Source organism: Mytilus edulis, chromosome 2 (genome assembly GCF_963676685.1).
Source record: "Mytilus edulis chromosome 2, xbMytEdul2.2, whole genome shotgun sequence".
NCBI classification, from domain to species: domain Eukaryota; kingdom Metazoa; phylum Mollusca; class Bivalvia; order Mytilida; family Mytilidae; genus Mytilus; species Mytilus edulis.
The window spans coordinates 52,604,292-52,629,332 of record NC_092345.1 but is presented as its reverse complement, the minus strand read 5'-3'; the positions used below and the strand labels follow the sequence as shown (position 1 = coordinate 52,629,332).

General features: G+C 33.1%; 3 protein-coding genes across 3 annotated transcripts; 1 reads left to right on the top strand and 2 right to left on the bottom strand.

Moving 5' to 3' along the window:
- The first annotated feature begins 818 nt into the window (after positions 1–818).
- Positions 819–5,657, top strand: LOC139510909 (arylsulfatase B-like). The gene is made up of 4 exons (XM_071297457.1): positions 819–891; positions 2,420–2,663; positions 4,429–4,580; positions 5,138–5,657. The coding sequence occupies exons 1-4, from the start codon at positions 819–821 to the stop codon at positions 5,167–5,169; spliced, it is 501 nt and encodes a 166-aa protein (XP_071153558.1). The 3' UTR covers positions 5,170–5,657.
- A 1,504-nt stretch (positions 5,658–7,161) lies between these two features.
- On the bottom strand, positions 7,162–17,961 carry LOC139512426 (uncharacterized). Its single transcript, XM_071300041.1, has 7 exons — positions 17,880–17,961; positions 16,722–16,774; positions 15,288–15,415; positions 14,068–14,220; positions 8,280–8,326; positions 7,908–7,956; positions 7,162–7,222 (listed from the first exon to the last, which is right to left on the bottom strand). The coding sequence occupies exons 2-6, from the start codon at positions 16,766–16,768 to the stop codon at positions 7,909–7,911; spliced, it is 423 nt and encodes a 140-aa protein (XP_071156142.1). The 5' UTR covers positions 16,769–16,774; positions 17,880–17,961; the 3' UTR covers positions 7,162–7,222; position 7,908.
- Positions 8,574–13,612, bottom strand: LOC139512425 (uncharacterized). The gene is made up of 2 exons (XM_071300040.1): positions 12,581–13,612; positions 8,574–10,115 (listed from the first exon to the last, which is right to left on the bottom strand). Exon 1 carries the CDS (start codon positions 13,359–13,361, stop codon positions 12,606–12,608), a length of 756 nt encoding a protein of 251 aa, XP_071156141.1. The 5' UTR covers positions 13,362–13,612; the 3' UTR covers positions 8,574–10,115; positions 12,581–12,605.
- Positions 17,962–25,041: the final 7,080 nt, after the last annotated feature.

Below are 25,041 nucleotides of genomic sequence, written 5' to 3'. Positions count from 1 at the left end.
AATTGTAATCTCTATCCTGCCTTTATATGTGTTGCTCTAGTCGGTCCCGCCTATGTTCATTCTGACTTTTACCATACATTGTCATCCTGCCGTTTTTTGGCAAAGTTGCTCCTTCTGCTTTTTGTTTACTCAAAACTCCTATCCTGTTTTTTTTCATTACTCAAAACTACTGTCCTGGTATTTTTCATTACTCAAAACTCCTGTCCTGTTTTACGTATAAGCATGATTAAAAATACTCCAACATTGGTTGACTTGTAGGTCATCTATAAAACTTTTTGATCAAATGCTAATTGGGAGAAGTCTATTGTCGTCAAATCTGTTTTATATGTCTAAATTAGTTATTTTAAAGATTAATGCTGATGTCTCTGCCATACAAAAAAAGTAAAATTCAATCGAAAAGTCCATAATCACATGGCAAAATCAAATGACAAAACACATCAAACAAATGGACAACAACTGTCATTTCCCTGACTTGGTAAAGGCATTTTCAAATGTAGAAAATGGTGGATTGAACCTGGTTTTATAGAGCTAAACCTCCTACTTGTACGACAGTTTCATCAAATTCCGTTATATTTACAAGTCATCACTGTGTTAAAATCTTAAAACAAACAATTTTACAAAAATCACAAAAGAATCTATCAAATTAACATCTGCTGGTTATCTTTGTCATTAGGCGGCTAGTTCATTGACGTTGTACCCAAAATATACTGTTATGTACAGATGTATTTGTTTATGTCTGTCATATGTTAAACTGTTAACATATGACAGACATAAACAAATGCAACTGTACATAACAGTATATTTTGGGTACAACGTCAATGAGTAAGCCGCCCCATGACAAAGATAACCACACAGATGTCAAGAGGACGACACCACTTTGTAGTAGGCAAGGTATATAGTCGTATACAAAAGCAACCATAAAAAGCAATTTACAGAGGTATCAAAAAGCAATTTACAGACGTATTTAAAAGAGATATTCAATGTTTACGTTCCATTTATGGGCATTATGTTTTCTGGTCTGTGTGTCCGTCTGTTCGTTCGTTCGTCTGTTCATCCGTCTGTCCCGCTTCAGTTTAAAGTTTTTGGTCGAAGTCAGGTTATAGATTTTGGTCGATGTAGTTTTTGATGAATTTGAAGTCCAATCAACTTTACACTTAGTACACCTGTTCCGTATGATATGATCCTTCTAATTTTAATGCCAAGTTAGAGTTTTTACTCCATTTTCAAGGTCCATGGAACATAGAAAATGATAATGCGGATGGGGCATCCGTGTAGTTGGGACACATTCTTGTTATTAATGAGATACATAATCGAATCAATCTGTTGCTTTTGGGAATTTTTTCAATTTTAAAGAAATGCATACATGGCCAGTATCTTGAGCACTAGAAGTTGCCATTATAGTCTTACCTGAACGTAAAAATGTTCAAACTCATGTTCGCTGACCTGTCCGGAGTTGGTGTCTTTAGTCTTATATGTTGTGTGTTGTGTACTACTGTTTGTCTTTTGGTTTTTCTTTTTAGCCATGGCGTTGTCAGTTTATTTTCGACTTTAATATGACTTATTTTTTGGATAATATTTTTTCAAGGTATCTGGATTTTACTAATTTTTTAAATAGAAAAGGTCATTGAATGCACAACATGTCCTAAGTGATTTTGTATTTTGTATATGTCACTGTTTTAAAGCTATTTTAATAACAATGTCAAAATTCTATTACAAAATACAAAAAATGACGCTTTATGTTCCCATAGCAACCACCCTATCAACCGATTTCCCATACCTTTATTGATAAATTATACCTAGGCAACAGTGATAATTTACATTTATTATCCTAGTATCATTTGTTGTAGATGCAAAAGTGTAAAATGTCATGCAAAATGCCTATAATTTGCTGTCTCGAATTCATTGAAAACTCCACTCTTTGAATCAGTGCTGTTCCCTTCTTCCCCTTTTGCCAGAAATGATTTTTTTTATCTTTCATCTAACTCATTTCTAAACATATCATATTTGTTCGTCAAAATATGCATTTTTAGGCAAAATCCAAGAGTAGCTTCCAACAAACCAAATTTCAGGAAATCTGAGATTATGCGTGCCGCAACTCGGTTGGTTGTTACAGGGAATTGATATAAATCAGACAAAGAGAAAGTCCAACTTGTGGTGGTTTGTGTGAAATGTTGCATAGTCCAGTATTTGGTTTGGAGATTCCGGTTACCTATTTCTGGTACATATGCGAGAATAGACTATTAATACAAATATATATATCTAGTGGTATATAAGATTATTCAAAACGTTCGGAAATACAATAATCACCAAAAAATAGCCACACGCACATACATCCCACAATCCTTTTCAAAAGAAATCTTCAGACTTGTACAGAATTAATTTTGTTTTGTTGCACATGATATAATTTTATGTTTCACAGACAATGGAGGACAAGTGTTGTACGGTGGAGACAACTGGCCATTAAGGGGCCGGAAAGGTTCCCTGTTGGAAGGAGGTGTCAAAGCGGTTGGATTTGTTCATGGTCAAATGATACAAAAGAAAGGCGCTATTTCAAAAGAACTAATCCATATTTCTGATTGGTTTCCAATTTTAATTAATCTTGCAAATGGATCATTAAAAAGAACGAATCCGCTTGACGGTGTGGACCAGTGGAGAACAATAAGGTATGGAGTGTTTGTTAATGTGGACATTCTCTTAACATATAACGCTTGTACCTAACCAACGCGTGTTAATGTACTTGATCAAAATCACTGAAATGAGATTAAAATCTCTGAATGAAATTTGTTTGTCTTTTAAAAGGCAAACCCTGCTTACAACTTCATTGTGACACGATATCATATTCTTACGATACATTCTTCGGTTTCAGTCAAATAAAGTTTGTCAATTATGGCAGCAGGCATACAATCTTTCAAATGTGAAATGTTACCCACTACTTTGATATGTTAGTAAACGACATTTGAACAACATTAAATAAAAAGCTGTGGTATGATTGACAAGGAGTCAACTATCATAAAAATGTTTGGTTTGTTTGCCAGAGACCAATTGACATGGAATTTAACAACTAAGGTCACCGTACAACCTTCAACAATGAGCGAAACCAATACATATTGACATCCTATGTATAAGTGGTATGATTGCAATGTGACAACTTTCCGCCAGATATCAAATAACACAGTAGTTAACAATCAAAGTTCGCCGTAGGGCCTTCGACAATGATTAAAACCCATACCTATTGACAGGGTTTCCGCTGTCGTAAAAAAATAAAATTTTGGCCAAAAAAAAAATCATCATTTGCGAAAATACTTTTGGCGATAGTTATAAAACTGTTTAAGATCGTCCATCTTGTTTTTTCTTTAGGGCTTGTCGGATTTTTTCTCTAATCACTCAACATATTATCTATATGTGCTTGAAACCGCTTTGTTCAGCAATTTGTCTGTCTCTGATTGATTTCTTCACAACTGTTAGTAATTTAGGAGGATTAAGAGCATGATTTACTGGATAGTTACTCTTAGTTGTCTAACTGTTCTGCTCTTTGATAGGGTTGTTGTTTCTTTGAAACATTCCCGTTTCCATTCTTTTTCTATAAACCTAATAAATAAATTTGTTCTTATCGATTAAATGTTGGTCACAACATGCGCAAATTTTTACATGTCTTTATCCAAGCTTATGATTGATATAATTGAGTCGTGAAAGTTTTTTTTTATTGTGCTTCAGATCGTAAAATGTTATATCAAATCAAAATTGAAAGAACTTTTCAAATTCAAAAGAAGTTTGAAATCAAATAAACATACTATTCGCTTTATCAATCTTTACCAAAAGTTAAAAATTCCCTTTGATTTTTGTCTAGGTTGATCTCCTGTTAAAAAACTTTGAATTTTTCAAAAAACTAAGGAATTTCTTATCCCAGGCATAGATTACCGTAGCCGTATTTGACACAACTTTTTGAAATTTTTGGGTCCTTAATGCACTTCAACTTTGAACTTTTTGGCTTTAAAACTATTGTGTTCTGAGCGTCACTGATGAGTCTTATGTAGACGAAACGCGCGTCTGGTATATAAATTTATAATCCTGGTACCTTTGATTACTATTCGGCTATAGTTTTGTCCACTTTTGTTTTATTCGATTGTCAATGTTAGTTTTATGGTTTGAATTTTAAAATATTTTCCTATCATGACTGAATAAAGATGCACTATATTTTTCAGTCAAATTAGTACCATTTAATGTTAAAAACTGAAAGACAGACTAGGAAATTAATTCTTATTCTAAAAAATGATGACCAACAGATAAAAATAGATGCATATATTTTAAATTAACATCGTTACAATTGGATTAAAATTGTAATGCAATTGGTCTTCTTTTGTCATACTTTAAAAATGGTGTATTGGTATGCAGAATGCAATAACTTAGTGCATATGTTTTTTTAACTAGTTACGGCGAACAGAGTCAACGAAAGACTATTCTACACAACATTGATCCATTGTTTTCTCATGCTGTAAAACGAAAATCTAATAATAAGTTTGATACAAGAAAAAGAGCAGCACTTCGACATAATGAATGGAAAATTATTACAGGCGATCCAGGTATGAACGTCAAAAAGTTAAATGTATTGATTAAGTAAACAATTTACCACAATTTTCGACAGTAGCCAGTTTTTATGGATTTATTATCATTGGCAATGTACAAACACAATGATAAAAAGGCAAAATTCCACCAAAGTCGAAGGAAATCAAAAGTGGTGTCCATCGGATTCACCTTTCTATGTAACCACTGTCCAGAGTTCGATGGGCAATTTAGTTGTCTTACAAATGATATAGTCATGAATTCGAGGAGATAACATTTTCTATGAACTATATGCTTAGTCTTTCTCTTCTGTCTATTGTTGTTTCGACAGCATATATTGACTGCATAGTTTTTTATTTGTTCATTACATGTTTCAATAACTTCCTTTATTCAATTGTTGAAGACCATGCTTTTAATTATATGTAATAAATTCGGGGCAAGCTACTGTCTCCTAATACCAGTAAAACAAAATTATGGTCAAGGGAACATTTGTGTAATCTAATAACGAAGCCAAAGAAATTGACACCAAAGTCTGAATAAAAAAGCAAAATTCTAAAAATTTCTCGATATATTGTAGGAAATGGATCGTGGATATATACTTCAATTTGAGGACAGAACCAGAATAAACTGTATAGAAGGCCAGATGATAAAAACGTTTGGCTTTTCAACATTGAAAATGACCCATATGAAAAGCATGATTTATCTACAAAAAAACCAGAGGTTGTGACAGATTTACTTGAGATGTTGGCAAAATTCTTATTGACCTCGGTACCTTGCTTTTATCCTGAAAATGACTTCATGGCCGATCCGAAATACCATGAGGGATATTGGGTTCCCTGGATTCAAAATCAAGAGATAACGGAAGAACTCAAACTTCCTTCTAACACGAAGATATTTAGATATTCATTTCTGTCGATTTTTCTTCTTGCGCTATATTGTCTTTATTATCGATATAAGAAAAAGCGTTCACACAACATAAGTCCATATTAGATATGAAAGAGGTTGAAATGAAGTATTTGAGAGTTAGAGAAATTGAGAAAATGTTAAGAAAAATGTATGAAATATTTTTGAAATGTGTGCGAAAGTTTGATATTTCATGTGCGTGAACTAGGTTTGAATGCATGTAAACAACTTCAAATAAAGTTACAAACCATGCATTACAATAAACATATAAAAAGATTTGCTTTGTCGACATCTCTGAGTGCTTGTCAAACAATATATGATGTGTTGTGCGCAAGAGACCAGCAGTATTCAAAGCCTGAATTATACAACTTTTGAGACAATTGAATCCAAAAGTATTCAAAATAATGAGACAGTCGGTTAAATTTGCCTGGGGAAATTTTGTTTTACATAACAATTACATCATTCATATAACTTTGCCAACAGAACCTTTTTAAAAGCGATGATAGACAGCAAACAGCAAAAGCATATTGACAGACAAACTTATTCATTTTAATCATATGAATACCGAAGCTTTTGTAATGATCTCAAGAACTGATTGTCAAGCAGCAGTGGAAGAAACTCAGTGAAAGTAAAAAAGGCATATGCTATAATATCTTGCACACACCACTTATAATTGTAGATAAATGTTAAGGACAGAAATAATACAGCCAAACACTAGGTGATGTCAACTTTCCTGGAATTTTGGTAATCTTAAGTTTATAACAATTTTTATAATCTATGGAAAATCATATCATTTAAATTAAACCGATACCGAATCAATGACATACTAATCTCCAGGACTGATAATTCACAAGTAGCAATGCGTTCACTTCGTAACTTATTTAGCCTTTTATCTTTCTTGAGTCGATCGTCACTGATTGGTCTTTTGTAAAGGTACGCGCGTTTGATGTTCACAGTTTTTAATCCAGATACATTGTATCTATGATGATAGATACATTTTCTGTTGACTCAACCCGCATTTCATCACGTATACTCAAGACCTGGTTTGTCCCAACGTGTGTCACTCTTATCTCTTATGATACCTTTTGAAATTACAAATCAAGTAAATTCAGTAGAATATAAGGTTGTGTTCATATGAAAAAAAACAGTAGTGAATTTATTATTGATCGTTTATATGTTTTGATGTAAATGACATTATACGATTTAGGTGTTCTGCATTAACCGACCACAGACAATTTTAGGTGTTCTGAATTAACTGATCCTAGACGGTTTTATGTGTTCAGTATTAACTGACCTTAGACGTTTTTAGGTTTCTGAATTAACTGACCATAGACCGTTTTTAGTTGTTCTGCATGAACTGACCATTGACGAATGTAGGTGTTCTGAATTTATAACCTTGAAGTTCGATGATTTTATGTGTTCTGCATTACTGACCTGGACGGGTTAGGCGTATAGCATTAACTGACCTTAGACTGTCTGATATGTTCTATATATATTGACATAAGGCGGATTTAGCTGTTCTGTATTAACTATTTAGTAACATTTAACGGTTTTAGTTATTCTACATGACCTGACATATGTGGTTTAAGCTGATTTTCGTTACATTTTATGGTTTTAATCGTCTTACGGATAAGACTACCCAAACAAGTGTGGAGCAACATAAACTCTTTTTCATACATTTACATTGTAAAATAAAGATCAACCAAAACATATTTAATAACTAAAAATTATATACAGAGGTAGACTCGAATCCTCCAACCTGCAAAAACAAAAAGTACAGAATAATTCGTTGATTACAAGTAGACATTCGTTTTTTCTTAGCTCTTAAAATGAGAATGAACAGAAGCTATTCACACTTTTAAGCAGACTGAGAATATAACCGCCCGATACCCAAAATGGTACAGCTATATTTTCCCGCATATTCAAAATGATAGAAAATAAAATTTTGTGAATAGAAAAATTATTCGTAGATTTAACATCTGAATTAATAGAAACCGTTTTTCTTAATTTGTTGTGTACCAAGTCAGGAGAATGGCTATTGTTATCGTTTAATTCGTGTGTGTTGCATTTTAGTGTTTATGTTGTGTCGTTGTTTTTCTTCTTATCTTTGATGTGTTTCCCTCGGTTTTAGTTTGTGACCAGGATTTGTTTTTTCTCCATCGATTGATGAATTTCGAACAGCGGTATACTACTGTTGCTTTTATTTAGATGATTATTGATTGATCAAAATTGCAACTGCATGATAACAATCGACAATGTTCAAAGGTAAGAAAACATACCTTTAAAGAACCAGATCAACAGTTAAAGACATCAACTGTAGTGAATTTGTGTTTGATAACATTACGACTTTTGTAGACAAGACCTTTTTAATTGAAAATTCTAAAGTCGAAGACATATCATGTTTTTAATAATATAATAATTGGAAAAACGAACACTAAATTTACCTTATCTTCCATTATGGCCGTGTGGAATGTGTCCAAGATGCTTCATTATCTACAGATGACGAGAAATAGATAAGTAAAACACATACCGGTAGATGTATCAAGCTAATAAAAAGTCAAATCAATACCATTTAGTAAAGCAAAATCACAAAAATACTAAACTCCGAGAAAAATTCAAAACGGAAAGTCCCTAATCAAATGGCAAAATCAATTGATTAAACACATCTTTTACTTTAAACGCGAATAAAAGTTCTCAAATTTAATTCCAAATGTTTTAATTCACTGAAATTCAAAGTTAGATAAATGTGCAATTAATAGAAATAAATTTAGTATTGAACAATGTGTGTTGCACCATGTAAATTATTTATACTTTACCTGTGTGTAATAATGTTCAAACTCGTGTTCATTCACAGTTCCATCGCCTGTTTAAAAAAAAGATTTTGTTTTAGTTTTATTTGTTGAAGTATTTGTTTGCAGTTTGGTCATCTATGCATAGATTTGTTTCTTCGTTCCAATCTTGCAATTAAAGAAATAATTTGTTACCGAGCATAGATGGCTTAACGGCAAATACATTTTGGTTACCTTTTCTTTAAATTCTCCCTCATGAATTCGTCCGAATTTAAAACATTTCTATACTAAATACATGGCTAAATAAGAGACAAGTCATAATTTAGGTTTGTTTGCTCGCAGTAACTTTCTTATTTTCTCAGCGAAACAACATTTAATATCTTGTGAACATTTTACAATTTACAAAAATATACCACAATTCCATCTATATACATTCACAATGTCCTCTAAATACATATCAATACAAACATAACTGTAATATATTATGCAGAGCTTAACGTTAACTTCGTCTATCAAAGTTACTCGAGCACATCGATAATAATCAAACGTAATCAGGACTTATATATGCCTATAAAACCCCACCTGTACTACCGCCCTCGAAATATTCGTGCAGAAAACAACAGTAACATCAGACCACTTCTGATTTACATACTAGCCAAACTTGTACCACAAGTCTAAAGATAGAAATAGAATAGGGAAATTCCAAATATAACGGAATAGAAATAAATTTAAATTCTCCCTCATGAATTCGTCCGAATTTAAAACATTTCTATACTAAATACATGGCTAAATAAGAGACAAGTCATAATTTAGGTTTGTTTGCTCGCAGTAACTTCGATAAAACAAAGGAATAAATAATTTGAGAACTATATGCCAAGATTCAAGGAAACAGCCATTTGAGATTTTAAATTGTCTTTAATATACCCATCTTTGGCTTTATCAGAAGCCCATCTACCGTGGACTTTAAGTAACCTATCAGAGACTCCTCTATTAGCCCCGTAGAAGCGCCACCACTTCTCAAACTATGAAGCCCAAACTTAAGCTTATCTAAACCAATATCTGATAAACTCTCTAACAAAATTTCTCTCGCTCTGGTATAGGACAATGGACTATTTACATTACATAATTTATAAACATCTTTCGATTTCATAAAAGACAGTGCTCTGAAAATATAGCTATCAGAATTTTTACTCAATTCAGCTAAATTGATATACTTATTTAACCAAAAAACTGGACATAAATCTGTACCTGTTGCAGCTATAACAACAGAATTACCCCTTCTGTATAAATCAGTTTTGCTTTTATCAATGCGAATTTTAACATGACTGACTTGAAACTCAATATTATTCATCTTAATGTTAGCCAATTCACTATACCTCAAAAATCCAGAAAATCCTAACAGAAATAATACTACTACACGCAATTTTTTGAGATTATTATGATCTCCGAACTTCAAAACAATTTTCCTTAATATATCTGGCGTAATAGGATCTTTTTTGTCTATAGGTTTACTTAGCAATCTCCTTCCTCCTTCATAAATAAGACCAAGGAATTTGTCTGAACAAGGATTATGTTTGAAATTAAAGTCATGAAACCATTTTATTGAATAAAAACTTGCATCTAAAATCGCAACACTGGATCCCTGTTGAATGAGTCCACCTATATACATAGAAATCGAAGTAGTTGTCGCTGGTAAACACTCAAGTGAACATGAAACACACCATTTTTCAAACTTTTTAAAATAGCACTTGTATTTCTTAATTGTAGAATTTGATCTAGACGATTCGACAAAAGAGGGTAAATCTCGTATGATACTGGCAAATCTTGAATCATTGGCATAACACTCAAATTGTTTCCATTGATCTGTAAAATAAATATAATAATGAATACCAAGTAATAACTATAAACAAAGTAAATATAATTAACATTACTACTATAAATGAATGCGGCATTTCCCTCGCAAACAACCCAGTGCGGCATTTCCCTCGCAAACAAATGAATGCGGCATTTCCCTCGCAAACAAATGAATGCGGCATTTCCCTCGCAAACAAATGAATGCGGCATTTTCCTCGCAAACAAATGAATGCGGCATTTTCCTCGCACACTTACTGTGGCATTCAACCTCACAGTATTTAAAAAAGTCATATACTTATATATATACAGTGGCATTAACCCTCACTGTATTCATAAACAATTAATCAACAATGTTAACAATGACATATCTAATTGTTGCAGTTAAAACATCACAATGTTAAATTTAACGTTCTTTCGAATATAGTCTCATATCTGATAACTGCGGCAAATAACCATCGCAGAAAACTAAATCAACTACAGTCTGTATACAACATTCAATGCATAAATCTCAATACTTCGAGAAATCCAACAACAAAACATATACATTACTGTTAAAAGGTCTCTGTGCAAATATACTCTTTTCTTGTGAACCTTTTGTAAAAAAGTTCATAGGTTTTACATACTCTCTAAAGTCTATAACAAAAGATTTAAATCTGTCTGAAAACCTATTCACTAAGATAGGCCAAAATAACGCTGATGGCCATTTAGGTACAACTAAAGTGCCTTTAGCTTTACATAATCGCATGTGATTTAAACACTTGCTAACTAAACAAACTGGTGGAACTAACCAGTTATTATGAGCAGACCAATTATATGCGAAAGCATCAACCCCGGAAGTATCCGGTGAATAATATCTAGAGTTAAAATAGTCTACTTTTTTGTTTTTCGAATCTGCAAAACGATCGCATGTGAATGGTCCCCATAATTTATCAAAATATATAAAAATTTGATAGGAAACACCCCAATCGTCATAATCAAAAATTTTGCTCAGATAATCTGCATAAGTATTTTTATCTCTAGGTATCCATTCAACATCCAAGAAAATATTATGTGACAAACAAATATGAAATAAGCTTAAAGCAATGTCTTGTAATTCTACTTTCATGCTACCCTTTTTAACAATCTGTACTACATTTTGGTTATCTGTATAAAGTTTAACAAATTTTCCTGTTAAATCAGATTTAAAAGAAGAAATATTCTTTTCTACAGTTTTCAATTCTCTCCATGTAGAACTTTTGCTTCTTTCATGACCATCAAACATAAAATGTACAATTTTGTTATCATTCATTATAAACCCTGCTCCGGCATACTGACTAGCGTCAGTGAAAATTACACGCTGTGGTATTCTATTTATAGGTACAATGCGTTGGAAAGATAATGACTCGCATTCAAAATACCAAAATTTTAGTTCCTTCAAAATGTTGTCATTTATAGGGATGACATCGTCCCATGCAGATCTACAACAGACTAGCATATGCATATGCTTCGTCATCATTTGACAAACGTTACCAAGAGCAGGAATCATAGAAATGATTTTTCCACATATTTTAGCAATACATCTATAAGTCAAAATAGTTTTGCCATCTACTACGCTCGATATTACCAGCTTTAAAGCAAATAATTTTTTAAGCGATATTTCTAAAGTACAATCTTTAAAGTTCCAAACAAAACCTAACCAATCAATATTTTGTACTGGTTCCCAGACACTCTTTTCTGTATTAGCAATAAAACCGGAAAGCAGTAAATCATTTTTTACTGTTTTCGATAATTCAAAACATGTATCAAAATTTTCTGCTGTACCCATACCATCATCTAAATAAACCACCATGGGAAATCCTAAAGATCTCCAGTATTTAACTAACACACGTACTGTCTTGGTAAATATATGACCAGCTGATGAAAGTCCAAAAGGCAAAACCGAAAAAGTAAAATAACGCACTGTATCACCATATTGCCAAGAAAATCCTAAATATTTTTGATGATCAGGGTGAATTTCTATATGTTGATAACCAGACTTTAAATCAAATTTAAACCCAAAACCGCTAAAATTTACAAATGTCATAGCTTCTTTAACCCCTTCAAATTTAACTTTTTGTTTCTCGACAAATTTATTAACATGTCTCAAATCTAAGACTAATCTTTCTTTACCCGTACTATTTACCGACACAGTAAGTGGATTAACGACAAATGGTCGATTTACTTCTTTTATACATTCTTTAGTTAAAAGTTCTTCAATAGAATTTTCCACAAATTTTGAGTGTTTTAACGCGGATCTATTATTACTTAAAAATAGTCGGTGGTTCACTCAGAAAAGGAATTCTATAACCAAAATTAATAACATTCATTATAAAATCATTAGCGTTAAGTACATTTTTCCAAAACAATGCATGTTTTCTTAAATTTCCTTTCACATTGATAAGATTTTGACCAGATTTTTTCTCATACTTGTTAACGAATTGAAAACAATACTCAACTTCATCTATGTCTGTATCTGTTTTGTTACTGGGTCTTTCCTGTGTTCTGTTCCTGGAACTTTGTTGCACCAACTGTCGCTGTAGGAATCCTTTTTTCGGGGCAGTTCCTTGCAAAGTGCCCGGGCTGGTTACAATAGAAACACTTGTAACTTTCTGACTTGCCTGCTTTGGAGAACTCGGTATCACTGACTTGGCCAAGGCCACGAAAAAAACTCCTAGAATTGAATTCTCCTTTTCCGGAACCACTATTGGAAGATTCTGGTTTACTGTACGGCTTGGAACTTCTTTTACGAGAAGCCCTGGAAATAGCAGCACGCAAATCACTAGCATCTTCTTTATTGTCGGCCAACGGACTATCCAAGTATTCTTTAACCGTGTCCCATCCATGCTTGTCGGCTATCTTTATAATTTTGTTACGCTTACGGATGATTTCCTTTTCCTGGGAAATGATTTCACTAACTTCGGAAGCATTTCCAAGCTTTATACAACTTTCAACGGCAGCAAGCCTCTCCAGACGCTCGGTATTAAACGAATGTTGCACTTTAATTCCCTCACTATGGAATACAAATTCTGGTTGATCGACACCGGTTGCTTTAACACTTTTTCCTAAACGAGCTTCGAAATGATTAATCAAGGAATGTTTTTGCTTCTCTAAAGCATTGTTTAAAGCTGAAGTGAAAAGCGAAATAGCCCCGTCCGTACTTAACTCTGTTTCGTTACTATTTTCAGCATGTTGAGTAGTAGCACGGCGTTCATCATGGTCGGAGCCTTCCTCGGACATATTATGCAGAGCTTAACGTTAACTTCGTCTATCAAAGTTACTCGAGCACATCGATAATAATCAAACGTAATCAGGACTTATATATGCCTATAAAACCCCACCCGTACTACCGCCCTCGAAATATTCGTGCAGAAAACAACAGTAACATCAGACCACTTCTGATTTACATACTAGCCAAACTTGTACCACAAGTCTAAAGATAGAAATAGAATAGGGAAATTCCAAATATAACGGAATAGAAATAAATTGTGTCTATACCACATTTAGTCCAAAACTTTAACGCAACGCATATGTAACGGTTATAACTACATAAATATGTATCCGTGTTCTCTATGCGTGAGGATAAATATCAAATATATAATGATAACTAATCAATTTAAAAAAACCAAGACGATTGCGAATAGCGGTTTACTTAAACTAATTTCAAATATATATAGATATAGGAAGATGTGGTATGAGTGCCAATGAAACAACTTTATATCCAAGTCACAATTTATAAAAGTAAACCATTACAGGTCAAGGTCTTCAACACGGAGCCTAGGCTTACACCGAACAGGAAGCTATAAAGGGCTCCAAACATTACTAGTGTAAAACCATACAATCGGAAAAAGCCAGCGGTCTAATCTATAAAAAAAAAAGAGAAACGAGAATCACGTATCATCCTCATAAACAGACGACAACCACTGAACATCAGATTCCTACATACCGTTTGAGTCGATTTGATGAAGTGTAGCCACTGCATCTGCATGACTCATGATACAATCTCCATCTTGATCATAATGGTGGAATATCTCAAGTGCTAGAGCATGTGGCTGTGAACTTGCAGCGGCATATTCAGCGCAAGTAACGTGTCCATCACCTGTGAATTAATTTTAGATTTAATTTGAGTTTGATGTGCAATTATCATCATAATTCAAGGTACTTTAAAAAAAAATCTAAGCTTAAAAAGCATGAGTTGTTCTTAAACGATGTTCAGATTCCCAAAAAATATGAAGGAGATACAATAGGTAACAACGAGAATAGCAAAATCTAGCTTAATTAAGCTGTAAAAGGTTCGTCTTTAGACAATTAAAACTGAAAAAAAAGTCTTCAAACCTTTCAAAACGATGCAAATTTAAAGATATAAGAATACAGTGATACTAGGCATATTAGGACTGAAAGGTCATATTCTTTCATTAAACTTGTTCTTAATGGATACCGATTCAACACAATATCAAGATATTTGAGTTTAAATTGTTTGTAAGTGCTTACATTGATTATGTTTCTGATAAATCAAAACATTTATATGTAGTATTATTTTGCAACACATTCATGAAAATAAACTTATCATTGATAACAAGACTTAAACTTTGTATCCATGCCAGACCCGTGTTTTGGCTACAAAAGACTCATCGGTGTCGCGCGAATAAAATAAAGTTAAAAAGACCAAATAAAGTACGAATATGATAAACATTAGTATTGTCAATGGTATTTAAATTTCGTAATTTGTCTTGTTCATATTTTGTTTTCGTTTTTTTTTGTACAAACATATAATCCTGGTATCTATGATGAATTTATATTTTCCTTTTACGTGTACTTTTTGATGATAAGCGGTAGTCGATTATTTCCTGAAATTTTTAAAGCTCGATATCCTCTAATATAAGAAGTTTGAAGTTTGAAAGTCTTACTTCGAGAAAATGTGCGGCCCACGATTGTTAAGAATTATCCTCCTCGTCTCATAGATTGTCGTGCTTTTATGAATGCATTGGGACGTCACGATTTTCATTGAAAAGAGCATGAATAGTACCAATTTATATGACCATACATGTAGATCAATGACCAATGTCATGTCAACATTTCAAGTGTTCTTTTTTTTACGAACCTATAGTATCTTCTCATTTCAAAATTCAAGAGACAATATTCCATAAATGATATAAGGATACAAACCATTGGTGTCAGTGCCTTGAACAGAAGCTTCAAATTCGGCCATCTCTAGAACACCATTATGATTGTGATCATAGCCATTGAACTCATTCTGGGCCAATACTTTCAGTTCATGACCATGGATATGCTGACTGCAATACAAAAAAAAAGAAGAAGTAAAATCACAAAAATACCAAACTCCACGGAAAATTCAAAACGGAAAGTCCCTAATCAAATGGCAAAATAAATGATAACACATATGAAACGAACGGACAACAACTGTCATATTTCTGACTTGGTACAAGCATTTTCAAATGTAGAAAATGGTGGATTGAACCTGGTTTTATAGCGCTAAATATCTTCCTTGACTTGTACGAATTTATTGTAAATCCTTTGAAACAAATTCGGACAAACATAATTTAACAAACTGCCAGGCTTGGACTAAAAGGATTAGACTTAGTTAAACTACTAATAAAACGCAGAGAAAAAAACCCCACATTAATTCCTTCATTAACTTTAGATTTCAAACTTATTGTGTGCTATTGCGATATAAAAAAAATGAGTAAAAATGCGAGATAACTGATTGTGATTTAAGAAAAATCTATTTACAGTTCTAAGTATCAGATATCAAAATGCGAATTCTTATTATTTTAATATTTACAAGTATGCGACAATCATACAAGTAAGAGGTTTAGCTACCTATGAAATCTGGCTAAGTTTACCATTTTCTACCTAAGAATATGCCTGTATCCAGACAGAAATATGACAGTTGTTATCCATTCGTTTGGTGTGTTTGAGCGTTTGATTTTGTCATTTGCATGGAGATTTGTTGTGATTTTACTTTTTACCCAGTCGCATTATTCGGATTAATATAAACCTTGCAATAGTTTTAAATTAACAGAAGTAATATAGTTAAATGTAATTTGGACACATTACGATTATAAAATATATCGAGGCTCTCGACAATTAAACATGCATCGTAATCAATTCTTCTGTGCTTCTTTGTTGAAATCAATTGTAACAACTTGACATATTTTACATGCATTTAACATGTTATCTAGATACAATAGCAGAATTTAGCAAAAATGATATAAATGTATGCCTTTTATTTGTGACTTCCATTTACTAATACTTGATCTGTTAATCTCTGAATTTATAACAAGCACAGTAGTCAGTGCCTGGGTACGGACACGATTTATAACACATAATCCCTACAATGCTCCGTTAAAAAATTAAGAAATAACTGAGAATCTAAGATTCAGTCGTCCATAAACAAAGTAAATGAATTTAGCACTCTTCTTTTAATGTCCTATATGTTATAAGCTTCCAATATGTCTCTGCCTTTATACATAATTGACTTTCAAATGTTCTGGTTTGAGCGTTCTTGGTTAAGGTTAGTCTCAAAAAGTACTTTGGACGTATACAATTTATAATGTATAATTTTGTCATCATACATACCAAGTGACATATCCAAGGAACAGAGACAAAGCAAGTATCAGTTTCATTCTGATCTGTGAATATAAAAGTACATAATCTTCGGTTAAATCAGTGACAAGGTAGTTATTAGTAAACTTTCTGTATATCATTATTTATTATTCGAAACACTCCAGATTTTCGACACAAGACAGATATTGTCCTAGCCGTATTGGGCACGTCTTTTAGAATTTTTTTTTTCTTCAATGCTCTTCAACTTCGTATTCGAGTTGCTATTCTAGTACAAAGCAGAAAATGCGCGTCTAACTTAATAAATTATTAGCCTAATATCTTTCATCGACTTGATAAAATGATTGTATCTGGTAAAACGTAAATTATTCCTCAAACTGAACAAAGCATAACATTTTGGTACGCATTTTACTAACATGTTATATGCAACAACTTATCAACATCGATTAGAAAATATTAACAACAATGCTAAAATATTCTCATTCACGGATAGATGAATTAGGTCATAGCTTTTTTAAAACCAGGTATCACTTTATTCATCAACCATTATATAAACATAAAAAAATACGCACACACTGTACTTGAACAAAGAGAGCCATATCCTTTTCAAAATTAAAATTCGTCTTTATAACTAGTGTCACTAGTTATTAGATTTTAATTGAATTTCTTTTACCAGTAAAACGACCAGTTGTGGCCGACATTTGTTTTTGACAATGATATAATCTAAGAAGCAAGTCCGCAAATTAGGACTAGCAAATGTCCACATGATTAATGGTTTTTGGCAGTATGACTCTCGTATAAGCTTTGTGTGATATCGGTGCTCATCTACACGACACGCTTTTTTTGTATTGACCTTTTGCATGTCTTCGCAATGCTGATAGGATGATAGCTCAAAGCCGATATCAAACAGCATGACGAGTAGCCACACATCCTATTTGGCATTTCTTAAATTAAATCAACATCATACACTAATTTTGAAAGTAATTTGAAAAGTTTCTGCAAAAACGATCTAAAGGAAGCATCTGTGTGTGTTACATTGTAGTGTTGTGTCGTTGTTCTCCTCTTATATTTAATGCGTTTTCCTCAGTTTTAGTTTGTTACCCCGATTTTGTTTTTTGAGTTTGAACAGCGGTATACTACTGTTGCCTTTATAAAAAATAAATATATTCTTACTTTACAATATTCTCCGTTTTCCTTAAAATATTGATCACAAATGATTAATGTCAAGATGGTCGAAGGTGTATATATACTCTGATCGTGGACACCTTTAACCTTCAATCTCAAAAGGTCCGCTAAAGTACGTCAATATCGTGCTTTTATTTAAGGTAAATTTAAACATTACAAGGAAATTTTCTCTGGAAGAAATCCGAATACGGTAGTAACAATAAGTTCTAAGTATATTTTACTTACACCTGAACTTATTAACCAAAACATATCAAAACTAGATACATAAAACATTTTAAACATGACTTCAGCCGACCCAAAAAAGGACTTTTCAAATACGACTGAGGCATCAATGTCAACACTTACTGCATAAAACCAATCATTGAAGCCTAAGCAACCACATCAACAACTAAATAATAAGACTTATAGTGGAAGATATTAGCAAGCAAAATGGAGGGAATTGTGCAAATGATGATACAAGCATGAAAATTAGCACGAGGCATCATGATTATATACTTTTTAAGAAAAAACTGCTGGCCATAAAAAAAATCATTTTTTTAAGATGGCTACCACCTTTTCTAAAATGGCTGTTTTTTCCAGGTTTAAAATACCTATTTTCTGGAAATCATTTTCTTTGACCTTCTTTTAGAATAAAATATTATCAAATTTGGTGGCTACCTTCTTTTCATGAGACATATATACTAGAAATGAATATTTTACATGTTTAGGGTTTGCGCATGAGCAAAATTCACACAAAAACATTTGAACTATTCATTATATACTTAGCGCTTTTGGATTTTTAATGAGGTTATGCATTTGTTTGATACCATTTTTAAGGTTATGATACACATGCGTTTAACAATTTCGCGCATGAGCAGACTATTTAAAAACATAAAGAGAGATTTGCCCGCACTATAAGGGCACAATGATGTAAATCGTAGTTCATCTTACAGATGAGGATTTGGATGTTGTAAACATCTTTGTCATCATTTCATTCCTCTAAACATCTAGGCTCTTCTGTTAAAGTTCGTGTAACTTTTATGATGCCACTGTTTGAAAACACGTCCTTTCAGGTGCAATGATCAAGCATTCATTGAATAAGGTGAAAAAGGTGGTTAACTTTCTAAATCCCGGGCAACCATAATTATAGCTGCAGATCAACCACTTTGGTATTGGCTAAGCAATTTCAGTGGGCATGGCCAGATTTGTACGGAGAAGATAAGTTTATCGTCATGTTTGGTGGATTGTACATTACAATGACTTGTTCTTAAAGTTTGAGTGAAATATTGAGTGATAGTGGATGGACATGTGCCCTCACTGAAGCCGTTATTGCAACACCTAGAATGGCTGATTATTTTCATATATGTTCAAATGTAATAAGAACTAAACACGCACATCGATGACAGCATGTGTTTTGCTTGAATTGATAATGTCAGCTTATAAACGCGTAAACGCAGAACATATTAGCCATGACTCTGTTACGTTTAAGTATTTGATGAACTGATGTAAGGAAAGAGAGTCATCTCAACCACAGTTTAATTTCTGGTGTTCAATTATGAATTAAGAACTTCTTGTGCTTTCGGTAGTACGCCCGTTTCACAAGTCAGATATCGTACTTTACAAACAGTCCATACTATGCAAGATACGTATTTTGTTTGTCTTGATCATGTTAATTATGCTCGATGGTGGCAATGGAATTTGCAAGTGGTAATTTTACTTTGCGTAAGACCAGATAGTTGTTTTCTTATATCACAACTGATCAGGCACAAGCACAGAATAATGCAATTGTGAAGGGCGATGTTGGTGCATACGTTAAACCGAATATCCCTTTAGGACGATAGATGGTAGCTGGACCAGAAGTCAGTAGACTGGTATATGAATTTTAAATATCTAGTGGTTTGAGTCATTCTATAACAGATAAACGACATCATGAAGACTCTACGGTACACAAAAGTATTTCTTCAAAAACCTGTCATAGGCTTTCCAAAGTGATGAACTAATTTGAAAATTCATTTCTAGAAGAGTCGTCAGATTTTTACACAATTGGCTCATTTATGGAAGTTTTGGATTCGGAAGCAGGTAAGATATGTATATAAACTCCAAGATATTGGGTCCAAACAATACGGATATCTTTTTAAGCAAATGCAAAACGAAAGAGAATCTGCTTTTTATAACCAGATAAAAAAGAACAATTCCCTATAAAAGGAGTAAAATGAAACTGGAAACGTCTTTGTCAAAAAAAAAAAGCGCTAGAGAACCTGAAAAGTAATTGCGATCTCTTTATTTTACTTTAATTTCTTGTCAAAGTAGACAGTTTAACTTTGAAGATTTCTTTATCCATGAAAACCAAAATGCTCCTCCGTCTTTGTCTCAGAATGTCACTTTAAACAGTGGTATTAAATCGCAGCAAATAGGTATACTTGAAACATTTTGCAATTTCCCATCAACTGATCCAAGTTCTGACGCATTTGTCGTTGGTGGAGCAGCAATGGTTTATTCTAGGCCACCATGTAGGGCACAAATATCTGATGATTATGCAAATGATGTAATACTGCCTTATAGCCTAAAATCTTGCAACGATAAGTATCCAAGAGTAGACATTGTATTTGATGTTTATTAAATGAATGATTTAAAGGCTTGGACGAGAAAAAAGGCAAGGTTTTGGTGCTAAACGGAAAGTTGGTGGTACTGGTAACACGCTAAGGATTTGGAGTAGTTTTCACTGTGAAGATGACAACAAAACGGATTTGTTCAAGTTTCTTGCCGATATAATTCTTTAGTGATTTATAAAAATGCTTATACTACTCAAGGTGAAAATATTCTTTGCAATTTCAATACGGATAATTCCCAGCTATCCCCTTACCATGAAGAAACAAATATACGGATGATTCTCCATGATAAGCATGCTGCTGAAAATGATTGTTAAAAGTAGTACTAACACAGATGTAGTAGCATTACAAATTGCAGCACTCGCAAGATAAGTTGTGGACAAATTGTGAATAGGTTTTTGAAGGAATATAGGCTTTCTATGGCTTCCTCTACAGGTCATAGCAAATCGTTTGGTCCTCGTGTAGCCGCTCTTCTTCTCTGCCATGCATTTAATGGGTGTGACACGGTGTCGGCACTTCATGGTAAAGTGAAGACGTCAACTTTGCACACATAAAAGTATTCTCTGATGTAACCGACTGTTTTACCCCGCTTTTGTATAAAAACACAGACATTGACAACATAGAAGCATTTGTTTGCATCATGTATTGCAGCATCAACATTTGCTGTTAAGAAGGCACGATTTGAATCGTTTGCAAGGAAGCAGCGGCTTTATGATGCTATTCTGCCTACAAGAGGTTCTCATCCGGATGACATCAAAAGAGAAGCATATCAAGTGAACATATTTGTGCTCATCCGGATTTATTCATTCGACAGGTTCATGTACCAAGTCATGAACACTAGAGTTGGATGAAAGAAAATAAAACAATGACAGTTGGAAACCAAAATGGATTTCTTTGGCTACCGTTGCATCCTCGTGTCAGGATTTTTAAAAAATGCAAATGCAAGAAACCAAGCTGTGTGGGTAACTGTATATGCTACCATTCTGGTCTTCCTTGTACAAGTGTGTGTATTGGTCACTGTCAGATAGTTATAAGATAGTCAACCTGTATTTATGCATTTGAACCGGACAAAGACCGTGATATCTCTTGTTAAGTTGATAGAAATAATAAAATTGACATTTTCCACGTTGTTGCCGCCATTTTGGAACCGGAAGTCACTTTTTTCTTCATGTATGTATTGTTTTATCGCACTTTACAAACTTTAATTGAAGTTTTATCAAAACTTACATTGGATTATACATATAAAACAACTTTAAAAGGATTTACGAAATGTAGCCAATTGGATATGACGGCATTTACAAATGGGTGGTGGCCATTTTGAAAAAATGAAAAAATTTGATGGCCAGCAGCGGATTTCTTTTAATCATCATTTAGTCAACCTATATAACAAATTTCATGTTTGTATCACGATTTGCACAATTATGTCCATAATATCTCCCACTATTTTAACCACAAAGAATTGTATAACATATCAATATCATGTCAATCGATTTGTTCAACAACATCAGTGAATGTTACAAACGTACGCCATGTCGATTTAACTCAATTTTCTTTTGAATAGATCCTGCATAGATAACTGCACTCTGAATTATATATTTTTTCTTTACTTTAGTATATAATAAATAATAAAACATGTGTTGCAATTATAAGCTTAGTAAAAAGCTAGTACCGATTTGGTATAAATATCTGTTTGACAATTGTAAGTTTGATAATTGCTTTACCATTTCAAAATTGTTCAATCTATAAGGTCGTCTTCATTTTTTTAATTCAGTATTCCTTATTGAACTTAAAAGAAAAATGTATTCAAACTTTGGTTCTACAAATCAAGATACACATATCTTATTGCAAAGGGCAAATCGCACTTTGACTGTAAATAGAAATTAGATCCCATGCACAATTACCATAGTAGCATAAGTGATCGGCGCGTTTTGAACACTCTGTGGCTTTAGTGCTGAACTCTAAGAATACCAAAGTGATTTCATTTGATCTTATCATGATGGCTAAGATTCTATTAACACCAAATCTGTTATTCGAGCTGGATCATGTGTTTACCAAAAGATAGTCGGCATTCCTATAGGAACTTACTGGGCTCTTCTTCTCACTGACTTGTTTTTCTACGCATATGCCGTAAACATTAACCATTTGCTTCTCAAAAGAATACAAAAAGCATGTATTAACATTTATGTCCTGTCACTAGATTGGCAAAATTTATATATGTGATTATATTGATTACAACTATTGTACTTTTCTTTAGAAAAATAAGAGGATACTACAGTACATGTTAATGACATGAAAGGGATGCTGCAGTGCAATGACCTGCACCAAAGTGTGATGGTTCTTTCGCTGAAGTGCAATGGATCATATGACGCGTTATGGCTAGTTTTAAATTTACAGATTTGCAATCATTATGGGAAGTATATATTTTTATTTTTGTTCGCATATAAGTTTGTATTCATTATTGTCCATAAAAATTTTAAGGCATTTCGATAGCGATTATATATATGTTTATGGTTACAATAATGACTCGTAAAAAGAATTGCAACAATTTACCATACAAGTAATGATAATGTGAAAATCTGCTCCTAACAAACAACACATCTCAACATGATCACTGACGCAATTCGGTGTAGCTATCAATAAGATAGCATCACAATCCCAACAACGCCCTTCTTTTCTTTTCTTAAGCGCACATCAGCGTCAAACCATCTTATTTCATGACCATCGCCAGTGGTATTTCAATCGCGTTTTGGAATACCATCGAGGTTCAGAGTCGTATATCTATACTGTAAACCATCGTTTGTTTTGGTTAACTTTTGTTATGTTTGTACAAAATTGAGGGTTTTCAAATATTTTTACCCTCGAGTATCACCGAAGAGACATTACTTGTGGAAATACGTATCTACTGCAATACAGTTCGTAACGTTTATCGTACCACTACCACTGGGTCTATACATATAGTGAACTGTGAGTTTCCTATGGTTTCACCAGCATGATAGAAAGTGCATTGGTACGGGTGCGAAACGAATAATGCTAAAAAAAATGTGCTGTAAAAATAAAAAATGTCTTCAATTCAGGAATGCATTCCTAGAAGTGCATAGCTTTGATTCCTTCTATGACTTTGGCTTGATCCCAATGAACTCAAGAGAGTTGCTTGGGTGGTATATTTTTTTGTATATTGTACAAAAGCAATTTAAAAAATAAGATGCATACATGTATAACTGGTTCCATGGTAGCGGAACCTGTACTTAATACTGGGACAACTAGTTTTATCTTTGAAGTGGTACATATTTTTGCCAAAGATTCATTTTACTGACTACTTTGTAGGCAAACAATCTCTTGCCATAAAAAAATTGTAAAAAAAGAACCACAATATTTCGAAATGAACGTCAAGTGAAAATTGTTAACAAACAACCATCATAATATTTGATTGGTGTTGCTCCGTCCCATTTTCAATGTAGCATTTATGTGCAGTGTTGTCTAGGTTCGATTAATAGTTTTATATTGGCAAATTCGTATCGGCTCCTGATTCTATATTATCATTATACATGTACATAGACACATGGTTTCGCCAGCTGGAATTTTAAATGGGATAAACTATAAATATTCTCTCTATATTATCACCTGGTTAGAGAAATGCAACTTTTAATTCTGTACCAATACATGTATTATTTCTAAATATGTGTCAACGTCCCTGAACTCAACCTACATATCACTCCTCGCCGTTATCTAATTTGAACGTGACAATTCTAGTACAGGCTGTTGATTTCCCAATGCAGAAATTGATTTTTTGCTAAAGTGAACAATGCATTGCAAAATTAATCTTCTCGGTTAAAATATAGTCAGCTATTTTAAGGTACGTATGTACATTGCTACTTGCATTATGCTGTAAAACTATCTTACATGTCGAGCTGAAATAGCATTAATATGAAAAAAACAAAATATCACAATAGAATAAAAGCCATGTTTATCCATAAATAAATTCATCATAGATACCAGGACCAATATTTTACACTTACGCCAGACGCGCGTTTCGTCTACAAAAGACTCGTAAAAAAATGTTTAATATGCCAAATAAATTACGAAGTTGAAGAGCATTGAGGACCTAAAATTCCTAAAAGTTTTGCCGAATACAGCTAAGGTAATCTATTCTTGAGGTAGAAAAGCCATAAGATTATTAATCCAAAATACTTTGGTTTATTCATCTAGATCAACACTTGTAGGTGTTACAATCAAATTGGAGGAGGTTTAAAGGAAATGGTTGTGAAATTTTCTTAAATGTATTCTGAGCAAAACCCCGTTGCGCTTATCCTGCTTCAAAAAAAGAATGCTTGTAAACACCTGAATTATAAATAAATGGGGAATTTTGAAGATTTTTTTCGCAAATCTATTTGCAAACATGATGATGAAATACGTATAGTGCACTCACGTTGCGAATTCATTTTTCACTGGGATATACTTTATAAAGCAAAAGTATGTTAGTCGCCCAATAAGGATGTACAAAGCGTATTCATTGGATGAAATCTCTAAAACCGACAACTATGTTGCTGAACGAAACTGAAAAT

Excerpts from the sequence above, each read along its gene's own strand:
- LOC139510909 (XM_071297457.1), top strand. The coding sequence starts at position 819 with ATGAGTAAGCCGCCCCATGACAAAGATAACCACACAGATGTCAAGAGG. Across the intron at positions 892-2,419 it reads ACCACTTTGTAGTAGGCAAG|ACAATGGAGGACAAGTGTTG; the intron begins GTATATAGTCGT and ends TATGTTTCACAG. Across the intron at positions 2,664-4,428 it reads GACCAGTGGAGAACAATAAG|TTACGGCGAACAGAGTCAAC; the intron begins GTATGGAGTGTT and ends TTTTTTAACTAG.
- LOC139512425 (XM_071300040.1), bottom strand. The coding sequence starts at position 13,361 with ATGTCCGAGGAAGGCTCCGACCATGATGAACGCCGTGCTACTACTCAA.
- LOC139512426 (XM_071300041.1), bottom strand. The coding sequence starts at position 16,768 with ATGAAACTGATACTTGCTTTGTCTCTGTTCCTTGGATATGTCACTTG. Across the intron at positions 14,221-15,287 it reads TCAAGGCACTGACACCAATG|GTGATGGACACGTTACTTGC; the intron begins GTTTGTATCCTT and ends ATTAATTCACAG. Across the intron at positions 7,957-8,279 it reads TTGAACATTATTACACACAG|ATAATGAAGCATCTTGGACA; the intron begins GTAAAGTATAAA and ends CGTCATCTGTAG.